Source organism: Chlamydotis macqueenii, chromosome 5, assembly GCF_036417535.1.
Source record: "Chlamydotis macqueenii isolate bChlMac1 chromosome 5, bChlMac1.mat, whole genome shotgun sequence".
Lineage (NCBI taxonomy): Eukaryota > Metazoa > Chordata > Aves > Otidiformes > Otididae > Chlamydotis > Chlamydotis macqueenii.
The window spans coordinates 12,062,301-12,076,878 of NC_141560.1; the positions used below are offsets into that span (position 1 = coordinate 12,062,301).

General features: G+C 37.2%; 1 protein-coding gene across 1 annotated transcript in view; it reads right to left on the reverse strand.

The window, feature by feature from the left end:
- TRAF3 (TNF receptor associated factor 3) overlaps positions 1-14,578 on the reverse strand; it is a 51,409-nt gene that overhangs the window by 17,438 nt on the left and 19,393 nt on the right. The window contains exons 5-9 of the mRNA XM_010116885.2: positions 11,840-11,944; positions 10,771-10,938; positions 5,909-5,989; positions 3,123-3,197; positions 1,234-1,326 (exon numbers count right to left, since the gene is read on the reverse strand). Of these exons, the coding sequence (XP_010115187.1) occupies positions 1,234-1,326; positions 3,123-3,197; positions 5,909-5,989; positions 10,771-10,938; positions 11,840-11,944 (522 nt within the window). The remainder of the gene's footprint in view (positions 1-1,233; positions 1,327-3,122; positions 3,198-5,908; positions 5,990-10,770; positions 10,939-11,839; positions 11,945-14,578) is intronic.

Sequence of the window (14,578 nt, forward strand, 5' to 3'; positions counted from 1 at the left end):
AGTATTGTTATGGATCATCAAACTCAGACTTACATATGTAGTAAAAATTGTATCTTAAAAAAACCTACACTGGATCTCTCCCAGGTTCAACGGTTTCTTTATGGGGCTTCAAGTTAAAAAACAAGCTGTCCAGGGACAAATATGCCGGGGCCAAAAATCATATTTTGCTGTTCCTGTTAACTTCTGCTTTAAAACTCTACTTCCTGCAGCTGCAGGACCTTGCTGGAAACCCATGCGTGAGGGAGCACTGTAGGCCAAGAAGGGAATACACTTTCTACACAGAGTTTGCTGAGCTCGAGCTGTGGTCTGCTGTGAGATGACAGAAGTCACAAGCTACACATACCTACACAGCCACTGAGCTTACACTGGAATTGTTACTCTTATTTAACTCGATCTAGAAAAATTTGAAGGGGGTCCTGACTCGTCCCCCTGCATTTGTAGAATAGTTTAGTAATTCTAGGATTTTTTTGCCCCAAAAAAGTAGAAGCATTATTTTAGTGGCTATGAAGATTTAAGAAAACAGTGATTTGTTCTGAACTTTTGCATTTTTAAATCAGAGCCTTAAATTTTATTTGGAGAACAGATGGTTAAGTCATTCAAACAATTCACAAGATCGTAGCTGATACTGATATGATTTCCAGCATCTCCCAAATCCCAAACATTCTAAAACCAGGAGTCCCAAGGAAGCACTTGCAGCACGAACTTCATTCTCTTCTAACGCTAAAGCAGAAATCATCATGCCCATGAGTTACAGTATGCTTTATTTAATTAACCTTTGCAGGTCATCAAGTTTAGAGAGCAAGAACAAGAAAAAAATAAAATAAATAACTTTTATTACATGGTATTTCTATTAATGTTATCTCTGGAAAAAAACAACAGAGGTAGCAAAAATACAGCTCATAGCGCTGCCATAGCTTTCTGAACCCTCCCTTTTGTAAGAAGGCAGCTCAGAGAGGAAATGTAATACTGGACTGTTAATCTATGTGAAGAAATTGTTTTAATTAAGTTACCAATGAGGAAAATTGTATATGGAGTTGCGAAGCCAAGTTTCTCACAGCATTTTATTGTAACAAAGGTACCAGATAAGCTAAATGGCTTGACTGCTTTTGGAGCCTACTAGTGCTTTAGCTGTACTGTTGAACAGCTGTTAAACAGAAAAAAAAAGCGCTTCTTCCAGTACTTCTATATGATTTAAAGAAACCAATGAAAATTAGAAGTGAGTAGAATATATACCTTATTTTCTAGAGCATTGCTCCACTCTTTCAATAAGTTAACATGCTGCACTGCTGAGCTGGCTTCATGTGCTTTAATTTGTTGGTTTGTTCCCTGTGACAACAAAGAATTTAAACATTTTAGCCAATTCCACTTCTTTTAAACCTACAAAGAAAGAGTATATCAAGACATCGAACCAACACTACATATTTTGGTTCACGGATGCATGTTGCAGAACTGTAGAGAGAAGGGAAATCTACTTGGGAATTTACAGAAGTCAGGAATACATTTAATATAGCAAGTGTTTTATACAACTGCCATATATCTCCATCCAGTGTACTCGATACGTCAGAGACAATAAAGATGAACAAGATTTACAAAATGAATTGTATTTTAGAGTCTTCTGTGTAGCTTTACACTAAATAAAGCAGAATAAAACTCTAGAGTCATACAAAACCTAAAATGTCTAATTCCCCAAACCGTAATTCAAAACATCCGTTGTATTTCATGAGCAGCTTCATAAGCACTAAGTTTTCCCTCAGTTGAGTATTAAAGACAAATATTTAAGATAAATATATCATCATTTGAAACTGCCAGCTTTATGAAGTACTTTGAGAGATATTGCAATGCCTAGTTTGTCATCCTGAGATGTCACCATGATTGCTCTATGATGTTCAGATACGCTGCCTCTGCACAACCTATAAATGCTGTTACAAATAACCACTATATAGAAAGTGTACAGAACACACATAGATCATATACAGAGTACACAAGATGCAGACCATATCACTTAATTTGTATTGTGTTGCATTACACCTACTTCAGTAAGTGTTTTGCAATGCAGAATATATTAGCTTTGATGGTAGATACCCTGCAAAGCAATTGAAAGGGTCTCAATGATCTTCAAGGTATGTACTCTATATAAAATACTAAAAATATATATGTGGATATATGTACATATATGCACACATATACATACATAAAATGAATGGCAATACATACGACATAACAGTGGGTAGGGTTACAGCATTGATCGGTTCTACCACTAAGAGCATTACCGTTAACACTTAAAATGATGAATGCTCATTATTTAAGAACCTGGAAATACCTGCAGGAAGTAATTTATTGAGAAGTGTTGCTGCTTACAGTTGTCTCTTTTAAGTTATCACGGGCTAACAAATGAATCATACTATCTATCTGATGAACTCCATTTTTTCCCCATCAGTGGTTTCTGATATTTCCTGACTGATCTCTTCATTATATAAGAATCCAAATTCCCCAAGATATATGGTAAGGAAAGCAGAATACTCAAAAAGACTGGAATACTAGTGCCGAAACTAAACTCTGAGGTTTGGCTTTATATTTTAAAATATTGCAGGGATTGCCAGGATTAAAATCTACAACTTTTTTTTTAAAAATAAATTTCATGCTGTGCTTTGATTATACCATGTGCACACAGACATATGAATGCACATAAAAATACATGTTTTAAGTGTGCTAACCTATGTTTAACCTTCAGAAAAATATTAAGACACACAAATGAGAGAAAATATAAACATACTTAGCTCAAGAAAATAAATACTTTCATAGAAACAACTGTAGTTGCTAGTCTATTTTCTGAAGAACAAAAGTGACTTTCCTCTTATTCCAAGTTTAAAAGTTCTTCAAATGTATCATCTTCCTATTTCAACACGATGTACCTGGTAACTGAATCACTGCAGGAATGTGTGGGCTTTTTATGTTGTTTATTTTTAAAATGCAAAACCAAACATCTGCTGCATAATCACTTTGTGCAACTGGATGACTTTTTCCTCAACCAAGACTAGAGAAGTCCAGAACTTTCACGTCAAAGAGTTAGGTTCTAATTGCAGACTTTCATCAATTGGGAAGTATAATTGTTATATACTGACCTGAAAAGTGCAGCCATAACGCTTAAAACTACAGGTACTTGGGGCATTAATACATTCTGACAAATGTGCATTCAACTGCAATAGGAAAAAAATGTGAGTTTTGGCAAAAGACGTTTGCATGATAATGCTCAAAACATAAAAGGGCACACAGGTTATCAGGTTTTAGTGTGTGCCATTTGCAGAACATACAACACACGTGTGTATATTTTCTCCGGTCTGATCTAAAGTGCAAATACTATATATACACATATGTAAACCACACGCACATGCCAATACAGTATACAGTGATACATTTAATATACAGTGAAACTTCTACTAAAGACTGTTTCAATAGGCAACCCAATTAAAAAAAAAGCAAACAAAAAGAACACACTCTACGATTATTTATATGATTTCATTTGACTTTAGTGAATGACTAATCTTTTCCCAACCAGTGATTTTTTACTGGTGTTCTGAGCAAGTCTTAAGATCAGTTTCACTGTAGTAAAGTACATTTTTCCTAATCCTAATTTCATGAGGAACCAATTTTTCATAACATAACATGCAAGTCTCTGTATCTAAATTTAATGGTTAAATTACACAAAAGACTAAACAAGTACTGCATGAAACAGACAAATAGTTTCAGAATAGGTAGTTAAGTAACTTTTAAAAAATGCAGTACACAGGATTAAAAACTGATTAGTAAAATGCCTGCATTTTTCACAGATTTGAGATTTATTCCAATATCTTGGATTATTATGAGCACAGACCACTTTTCATTTAAAAATAAACCAATTCACAGAAGCATATACATATACATAGACAGCAGCTATCGCAGCACAGAGGGCAGCAGCCGGATGCAAACTGCCTAAAATTTGGAGCAAAGAGCCATTTTTGGAAAGGACAGTGCAACAAACACTCTCTCTTCAAAAACAGGATCTACATTTTTTATTTCCCACAAAGCAAACAGGAGCTAGAGTCTAGCTCCTCAACTGGCATCACTCTTTTGGGTTTCAAAATCTCATCTGAAATTCCCACACCATAAGCCCCACACAATTCAGCTCATCCACTTCCATGGAAAGAAGTGGCGAACCAATTCTACTTTGAATGTGTAGCTCTGGAACAGACAGGACAGTCTTCAAAATCTGATACCGAGATGGAATCAGTCACTCATCTCCAATATACACCTGTTATCTTCTAAACACTATCTGTAGAAATTTACAGTATAGTTTCAAAAGACACGTGAGTCAGAAAAAAAATAAGACCAAATAAGGAGACGTGGTATAACAGGCTTTACAACAATGCCACATTTTCAACTTCTCAAAACTAGAAGTCTGACAATAAGTTATGAATTAAACATGAAAAATTGCCTTTTATTCTACAGTAAGATATTCACTTGTGGTACACTACAGAATTTTCTCAAACTGTTAGGCAGGCATTTTCCCATTTTCTCCATTAGTCGTTGTCCCTTAGCATGCATCTAATACATACATTCATTTTCACAGTATCAGAAAAAAATTAAGCAACATACAGCAACAGATGATGCAGGGCAAGATGACTGTTTCAATTTCTGATTCTACCAATGGTTTCAGAACCCAATTCTGACTACATGTGCAATGATCCAGGCTTTAATGTGTCAATTCTTATTAGCACTCAGATATACTTCTTCTCAATAAGTGTGAAGTTACAATTTAAGAATGTGCCTAAGTGCTCCAGAACCAGGATCTACGCTTGGAAGTAAGCACTGACAGACCTGGCTCAGTATACGTATTTTCTCTCTTCTTAGCGGCTCAATTTCTGTCAACAGGTACAGTAGCTATCAAATATTTTTATATTTCATTATCCTGGGGGAACAGGCTGTCCCTGTGTTTGGCTGATGCCTTATGTGCCTTGTGCACTATGACGTGATTAATTATTTACAAGTGTAACTGAAAAATACTACAAATCCAACTCAAGAAGTACGTATCCATGAAAAGAGAAAAGCTTATCCTCAGATCAGAAACTCAGCTTTCCTTAAGTGAGGCTTACAGAGTGCTGAAGACTCTTCCCCATCCTTGGTGAGCAAATTCTATTTTTAGGAAAAAATCATGCATATCAACTTTGACAGATGCTACTTATATCTTTTTATGTACAAGAACATGGGTCTGTTCAAACAAGACAGGTTTTAAGGTTCAGGGTTTTTTTTAAACTGGTCTATATGATACTGGAAGTTTCTATACATTAAGAGAAATTTTCAGGCACTGTTGCATCTGGCTGTTGGAATGTTGTACTCTTATTACCCCGTACCTTACACTAATTCTTTAAGTGTCAGTTATTATTTTTTCCCAGTTTAACAGATTTAGTAATAATAATTTAAGTTTTTCCATGAAATGGTTCTACACATTTATATGATTCTTCTAGTCTTTACTAATGCTTGTCAACGTGCACTAAATTTTAATTCTCTCTTTTTATTTTAATATAAGCTAACTACCTTACTAGCAACCCACCCTGTTGTGCTCAACAAATGCTTCCGATGGGAGAAGGGCAGGGGGAGAGCTAGTAAAAATGAAAGCAGGAAAGACATGCGCTAATCTTGGGCAAGCCAGGTGTAATAATGACATAAAACTAGGAAATTATTTATTTTAAAATATTTTGTCAATAAATCATTAAAAATATTTGAGTGTTATCACACTTAACTGTGTGGTAGAAAAAGCTTTTCTTTAGATCTCACATTTTAATAAGGAAATGGCTTCTGGCAAAATTCTTGCGAGATCTTACTAGAAAAAATTATTTAATTTTTCAGCACAACACTGGGCATGACTTCTTACCTCGCTCCTCATGAGTGTTTTAACACTACATTTATGAGGACATGAAACCATGACACATGGGCAGTCAGTATCTTCATGTTTCTACAGAGGAAAAAGAAAACAAATCACAAATCAATTCTTACTCCGAAATTAAAGAGAGGACTTACCTGCAAAGAAAAGCATCCTATAATAATTAAAAAAAAAAAACCACACACAAGAGTTTTTTCAATGTTTATCTCAATTGTGCAGAATTACAGAATTGCTCAAACATCAGTTTATGCTTTCCATAGATATGTTGATATTCTGAAGCAAAATTAAGGGTTTTCTTGTGTTTTCCCACGCAGAGAAATGTATATGCTTCCTATTTTATTGTTATTACTTAGAGCAATGAAACAATAATAAGTTCTTCCCCAAGAATTACTCACAAAAATGGGCATCAGTAAGAGCGAGCAGAACCACTGCAGTGTCCTTTTCAGTAAGGGTATACAGTGCAGGGAAAAGCTCTTCAGAACTGTACACTGCCCGCTCTCGGAGAATCTCTCTTTCCTATGTATGGCTATTCCCCTTCCAATTCTTTCCTAATTTTGATTCACAAACATCTCGGTCTCACTGTTATACAACCAAAGTTCAAAGAGATGTTGAAATTTTACCAGGATGCTGGGCAGGCATTTTGATCTGAACCTAGATGCTGACAGATATTTCAGTATAGCTGTCAAACCATACCACCACAGGGAGGGAAGAAAATCAGGCCCAAACTAATTTAATTTACATTTCTTCTCAGTTTTTTTTTCAACAAAATCAAAAAATCTGGGGAAAAAAAATGTCATTTCATGTCAAGTGACATGTCCCATTCAACTTGAAACAAACTGTTTCATTTCTGGTACTTCAGAAAAGCAAAGGAAACAAAGGTCTAGATTTATAAGCCTGTTAGACAAGGAAGAACAAATAGCATGCTCTTTTTGCCCTGTAATGATGTCTATTTTTCGAAACAAAACCAAGATGTAAAGGAGACCCAAGCTCTGAGATGTGAAAGGCCTTGGTTCAGAACTCTGTCATAAATCTGCAAATACTTGAAAACGTGTACCTCCTCACTGGTAAAACCAGATCACCAGGTATGCTGTTCTGAAGCAAGTCTATCCTGCCATCCTTCTTATTTGCACGAGTTCACTTGGTGCACCACATGTAGACAGTCACAGCGACAGAAAAGAAGGAAGCCCAAGTTGCTCCCTATCCAGAGGGCTGGAACAACTTCCCAAAATGTCGGGGTGAGGAGCTAGCTTCAGTCCTTCCACATCAGGACAACGATAACCAACCAGGAGCAATGCCAACAGACTGCCAACACCTCTCCCCAGAAAAACCTCTGTCAGGGTGACTGCGGTACTCTTCTGGTAAGCAGTGGCCCATAGGGCCACGCCTGCTCAGACTCAAGAACTGGACCTGGGCCCCCCTTATTTCGAACACATCTGTAATCAAGTTGAAGAGAGACATCACACTACTGCATAGCTCTGGGAGCCTACTGCCTTACAAACTTCTTTAATGGTTCATCAACTACAAAACTAGAAAAACAACACTCCCTTCTAACACACAAGGAAGAAATGTTTGACGATGAGGGTGGTGGAACACTGGCACAGGATGCCCAGAGAGGTGGCTGATGCCCCATCCCTGGAAACATTCAAGGCCAGGTTAGACTAGATGACCTTTAAAGGTTTCTTCCAACCCAAACTATTCTATGATTCCAAGATTCATTTCCTAATTTTAATTTACTCTCTTTAACCTAGCTACAAACTGTCTGGCAAAGGCTATGACATTGACTCTTACTCATAACAAAAAGGCAACATGCAACTTCTCAGTCCTCTCTCCAGTTCTCCTCGCTCCATATCTCAGGGCCCACCCACTGAAACCAAGGGGAGCCTTCCCAGTGACTTCAGGATATACCAGACCAGTCCCATTCCAGTAGCAGAATTCTCTTCCTACCGACCAGCTAAATTCACACAGTTGAGCATATAAAGCCAAATGCAGCATAAAACATGGGTGATACCGCATGCTGGGCACCTGGCACAGATGAGGGGAAGGCAGGACATTAATATGGCTCCCCAGAGAAGCCAGTGCCACATTAGGAGCATGTCTGGTTCCAGAGCAGCGACAAGGGAGCAAGATGACAATGTCTCATGCCTTTCCCAGTGGCTGTCCCAGTCAGCTCAGAGAAGAGTCCACACTGTCTTGGTGGGGTCTGCCTGGGACAGCCTTTGTGTGTCCAGGACGGTAGTGAAGAGCCTAGGCACTAAGTAATGCTGTCCTTCCACATCTGTACCATCCTACTACTGCCCAACTGTCAATTTTATAGGAGAAGCACTTCCAAGTAGTTTTGCGGATTATCCACAGAAAAATATAATAATTCAACAGCACTTCAACCTACTAATTCCTGTTTTAACAATGCACCATCTTTATCTATCAGGAGTCAAAGGATGGAAAATATAGCTTTGTCATCAAAAAACCCCAACTTTTTAGATGATTTAAACAAAAGAAAAGAAATTAAGAAGTTAATTCACCTAGTGACAGTGCAGGAAAAAATGCAATCTAAAAAAGCCTGTACTAATATTGTTAACTAAAGAGTCTGCCTCCAACAACGGGGATTTCCTACCCCACGGGTCATGGGATTCTATGAAGACATGAACCATATGTACTCCGGTAAAATTATTTTTGTTTCCATTTGCATACCTTTTTTCTCGGTATGCTCCCTCTGTCTCCATTTTCAGTTCAAGTCATTGAGGCCTGTGTCAGTCATCATTACATTAGAGAAAATTTTAGCCTACAGAAGCTAGAGATGAACTCAAGCTCTGGGTGACAAAACTCAGAAGCAGCCTTTCATTCAAACGTGCAGTCTCATTAAGCCTCCGATTCTCATTACCAAAGTACAATGAGCTAACGTTTTATCAGGCCACAACAAATAAAACCATCTACATTTCTATAATCACTGAACTTTTCAAAATCTAGGCAAAAAAAAAAATTAAATATGGCAGCCAACTGCTAACCTTCCAATTGTGGAGCTTTCTGCACCCTTAAAGCAGCATGGAAGGAAAACTGTCCTTTTTTTATGTACTGAAACATGTAAGCCAGTGATAACATGAGAACATGCAACACTCCTTAGAAACGTTCTGATAGACAAATGAAGATTTGTTTAGAACTTTTCAAGGCAGGTGAATAGTTGTACCAACTTTAATACAACCAAAATAGTGACATCTCAACATAAAACTACATCTTAACAAACCTCTTTGGCTCTGGACAAGTCAGTTCTAGTGCATCTTACAGCAACTCAGAACTCCACCACTGAAGATTCTGGATAACAATTACTCTATTTAGAAACACTCTTTTCTGTACTTCAGAGTAACATGCCATTCTTGTTTCCAACATATATGTCTAAAATAGGTTTTGCTGTGTATTAAAAATCTGATAGACTAAAACTTGTCTCAGCTTCTGAATGTCTTGAAAGCTACTGCTAGTTCAAAGATTTCCTAAGTGTTGAATCCATCAACATCTGATAAGAGAGAGAGCTCTTAAACCAAAACAGAGTTCTGTGTTCCTCAAAACATAAGGACGATTTCAGACTCTCAAACATTTAGCTACATTGCTCCTATAAAAAGAAGCTGCCTACAAGGAACCTGTGAGCTTGCTGCTTAGACATGGAAATGCAGCTTGTACAATGAGACATACTTAATACTCACTGATTCTGTCTGTTAAGACACTACATATTTTTTAATGTCATTCTTTGCCTCATGCCAATCCCAGTCTGAAAAAAATTCTAGGAGAACAGCATCCATAATCTAACTAAATACTGTTTTATCTCTGTATCAGAATATGCAAGAACGGACACAATGTAAACTTATTTTTCTCTGTGTATTTTCATATCTCAGCCACCTTATGTTATGTAATGCAAAATTATTGAACTGCAAGGCTGTGCAAGTATACATTCAGATAATCAAATCCAGGTCTAAATCAGAACTTGGTGAGATTCTACCTATGCCTTTTTGTAACAACATCTCTGAGCAAAGAATGTTTCTCGCCATTGAGAACTTCATTTTCATTTGTGTTTTTGTGTATTGTTTGTCAGGTTAAGTCTCACATCTCTCTTACTATGCCAAGGTCTGAAATCCAAGACTGTCAAACTATGGAAGCTACGTAAACAGAACTTTTTAAAAAATATTAAACTTGCAGCGAGAGATTCAGCAGAACACAGTTCAATGCTAAATAATGCAAACATAGTCAAGTTACAATTCTAAAGTAAGTATGACTTTCTCAACTTCTGCTCTATACTTCTAACTCTCAACATGCTGCTTGTCAGGCACCTACCTGGATGCCAAGAACAGCAGTAACTCTGCCTAGGCGTGTCACCTACCACTGCTGGTTATGCCAAGACACAGTTTGTTTTTACATTGTTTCCTCCTTTCTTCCCATAACCAATCACACAGTACCCAAGAAGATTATATAGAAAGATGCTGCTTCTCCAGTCAATTGCTATGCTTACACTCTTCCTGCACAACATTTAATTGTTATGATGGTAGTTGCATTTATTATATCAATTTAAGCAAAATAAAAAAGCATAGCAAAAATTACTTTAGTATCAATATTACGCAGTGGGTTTGAATTTTTTTTAAATGCAGCATCTGAACATCAGAAAAAAGAAAATGTTTCCCAGTCAGTGCAGTAGCTGCTGGTTTTTGCAGAAAAAAAAAGTGTTTTGAAAGTCAGCCTATTTTCTTTTTTGATTTTCTAATTCTCTCTGAGAGGCCAAAGCTCTATTGGCAGCTACACAGAAGCACAAGAAGAGTTATTATTCCACATTAATGTATGGAAACTTATTCTATATGCACAAGAAAATACTGCACCTGCAACATAATCATTGGGACTTGGCTTTTACAGTATTTACAGGTTGTCTCCCGGTATTTACAAGTCTTCTCTACATGGTCTGGCAAATCTTTTCTCAGTATTTTTTCTTTGCAATCAGCACGAGGACATGAGAGTTCTTCAAACTGGCAATCAGTTTTCAAGTGCATCTGAAAGATTAAAAAAATATATATAGTCAAGCCAACTAAGTTTTGTGCATGTCTTCTATCCTTTGAAACATCCCACACTAAATAACTTCAGAACCAAAGTAAGTGACGTTACTTTGTGCACTACATCGTGCAAGAATAAACACGAACAAACAAGGAATACATTTCTGACTTTACCCTCCACTTACTAGACAACAGGTTCCACTGTATTATAGATGTACACGAGCTACTTTTGTACTAAAAGCATTCTACCACACCCCAAATGCCACGCAGGCTATTTAAACAAAAAGTAAGCACTTTTTTTCAAGGTATACTATTCCACATAAACACAGATGCTGCTTTAAGTTGTTTAAGTACCTGAGCTTGCTCATTCAAAGCAAGCTTAAGTACCTGCACGTCTCACTGCAGACTGCTGTGTAGCCATCTCTTTCAACTGCTAAATTACAGGACTACTGCTATGTTACGCCTTCATGAAACAAAGCTACAAGTTATTTTGTACAAGTCTGGAGGTGTCAATGGTTTAACTCCACGCATAATCCTCTCATGTGAGTGGTGGTTCAAGACTAGTAAATAAAAACACACCAAAAAGGAACTCAAATTTCTCCCATTTGTAAAGTATGCACTGAAATTTTTCCCAATTTTAGTTCTCCCTCCAGTTCTCATTTGCTTCATGCATTTACATTTCTGAGCTTTAGTGTCACACAGTCACACCATTTTTTACTACAATTCCTTATAGTTCATTGAAAAGCTGACTTTCAAAACAGTTTAACTCTATTCCGACAATTATAAATCAGATTAACCACTAGTATGAGCAAGTCAAGAAATGGACTGGGGTTTTAATTTGTAAGATTTCTTCTTATTCTTTAATTCAAAAGGAAACTTACAACTATGGTAGATTACTTACCAGTAATTGACCCAAAGATAGTTGTTCTTTACAGCCCTTGTTTTCATTTCTGCAGTATATTTGAAGGGCAAGCAGTTCTCTCCTGCAACAATTATCTTTAAATACCTGAAAAATAAAAATCACTTTATTTTAGACATTTAAAACCACTCAAGAATAAGTATGTTCAAATAAAGTAGAAGCCATGCAATTTGGCTACAGTAGTGTCATTTAATTCTAGCTTTTCATGCCAGAAAAAAAAAAAAAAATTCTTGAATGTGCACATCACAGATTCCTCCACTATGAAGCAGCCCAGTGAAAGAGAATATTTGGACAGATGCTCTACTGCTGTTTCAGTTTTACTGTAAATACAATAAAGGCAAAGGTACAAGAAAGAACTAATTTTCTTTGCTATTTGCTTCCCAATAATAGGCCTGCATAAGGTAGATCTCTCTACATTGTTTGGGAAGCTGGTGTATGAGGCACAATACCATAAGACAAAAAAAAAAAAAAAAAAAAAGCCAAAGCACAGTGGTTCAGAGCGGAAGGATTTCATGGATGGCAGTCCCACAATGACTAGGCTGGGTAGCTGGAACACCTACTTGCACTTCAGTAGCAACACATAATTAAAGACATTTTCTACGGTCTTAGACTGGAGGAGGTTTATTATTCCACAGATATGCAGGCTTTAACCACCTCTGCACTTTAATGTTTATAAGCCTTCCCAGCATTTTTTGTCTATAATAGAACAGCAAGAAGTTCGAAATAGAGAGCTTGGGTTTAGATTTTTCACCTTTTATGGGTGATACCCCGTACAAGATAAAGAGCATCTGCCCTCTCAAGAAGCCCCATTGCTAAGGGCAGGAACTGGATATGAAGATTGCAGAGCATTACTACTATTACAAAGTCCAAAACAAAGGGATAAAAAACTTCTAGTTATTTTGCAATTGATTTCATGACCATTAAGAAACACCAAAGAACCAAGCTGTGACTACTCCTCTGACAAACGGAGTCCTGTGATACTGCGTACACCGCAGAGATACTGTAATTATGGAATGGTTCTGCATACTATCATTTAACAACAACAACAAATAATTATCACCAGATCTGTCCACAGTGACTATGAATCTATCCCCAGTATCAGTGAATCATAGAATCACAGAATCATAGAATGGTTAGGGTTGGAAGGGTCCTTCAAAGGTCATCTAGTCCAACCCCCCTGCAAGGAGCAGGGACATCCCTGACTAGATCAGGTTGCTCAGAACCTCATCCAGCCTGGCCTTGAAGAAGGACATGCTGCAACCATTCTCATCCAATCTCATCTGACACCGGTCACTGTTTTCTGTTTACTTTTCTGATGCATATGTGAAGTTTAAGGAACCAACAAATCTCATTTGAATAATGAATTTGGCAGTAATGTAGTATTTTTTCCAAAGTAAATCACAGGGTACAGTTTTGCTGACTGAAGTGAAGATAAGAAGATAATTTTTAAACAGCTTTTCCATGTCTAAAAGCTCTTCAGTGGTTTTTTTGGACATCAGTATTCTACAGAAAGAGAGGTAATGGTTTTAAAATAGAGGGGGGTAGATTTAGATTAGAAATTAGGAAAAAATTTTTTACGATGCGAGTTATAGAACACTGGAACAGGTTGCCCAGAAAGGTGGTGGAGGCCCCATCTCTGGAAACGTTCAAGGCCAGGCTGGATGAGGCTCTGAGCAACCTGACCTAGTCAGGGATGTCCCTGCTCCTTGCAGGGGGGTTGGGCTAGATGACCTTTGAAGGTCCCTTCCAACCCTAACCATTCTATGATTCTATGATTCTAAGATCGCTGACTTGCATAGTCAGTCTAACACGTATTTAATATACACTGCCCTTCTTGTTCTCCCCCCTGTTTCAGAGATGCTTGAAGTTTCATAACAAATGTACCTCTTTACATATATTGGGAGCTAGAAAGTCAGAGGTAAAACAACAAATAAAATAGGCCATATGATTATTGGTCTGAGCTCCTGGAGAGCCCATCCATGTCAAAACTGAATTATGCTGAGCAGTGTTCAGAGAACTATTTTGAGTTAAGCGGAGAGATTAATATACCCACTAACCTTTTATTGAAAATGGCTACTACTACAAGTATTTATTTAGGCAGGAATGACTACTAACACAAAGAATTTACAAAACACTTCAGAAAAATCTTATGTAAAAACTGCATAAACCATGTACTAAGCCAAAAATAATCTTCCCTACCCTCAACATTTCAAATGCAACACAAAGTTTTGCTGTGAAGAACAGTGAAGAGGGTATCAGTGAAAAAACTTATCCATATAAAAATAATCTGATTCTATAACAGTTAATGTAACTCCACACTGTTTTGGTTCCAGTGTGGTTCACAGAACAACACATTGTAAAAACAGATTTGTGAAACAGCAGACACTGGTCTGGAGCCAAATTAGGAGTAAGGTTTGCCTAAATCTGTCACATCTCTTCATCTACAGGTGATGCAATATTCCCTATCATCTTCCCAGCTGATGGGAGGATGACTGCAATGTGCTGCTGCAGCTCCTAACTATGAAAACAAGATGTGACACCTGGCTGGACCATGAGGGATGAAGCTGACATGCTGTTTTCTACCATGTAGTTAAGAGTAAAAATGAGCTGTCTTCCTATATAAAATATATGGTTTAGGTTTTATAACAAAACTATCTTCCTCAGGTAGCTTACTAGGTTTATGAAATAATTACCACAAAAGCAATAACACATCTTATGTAC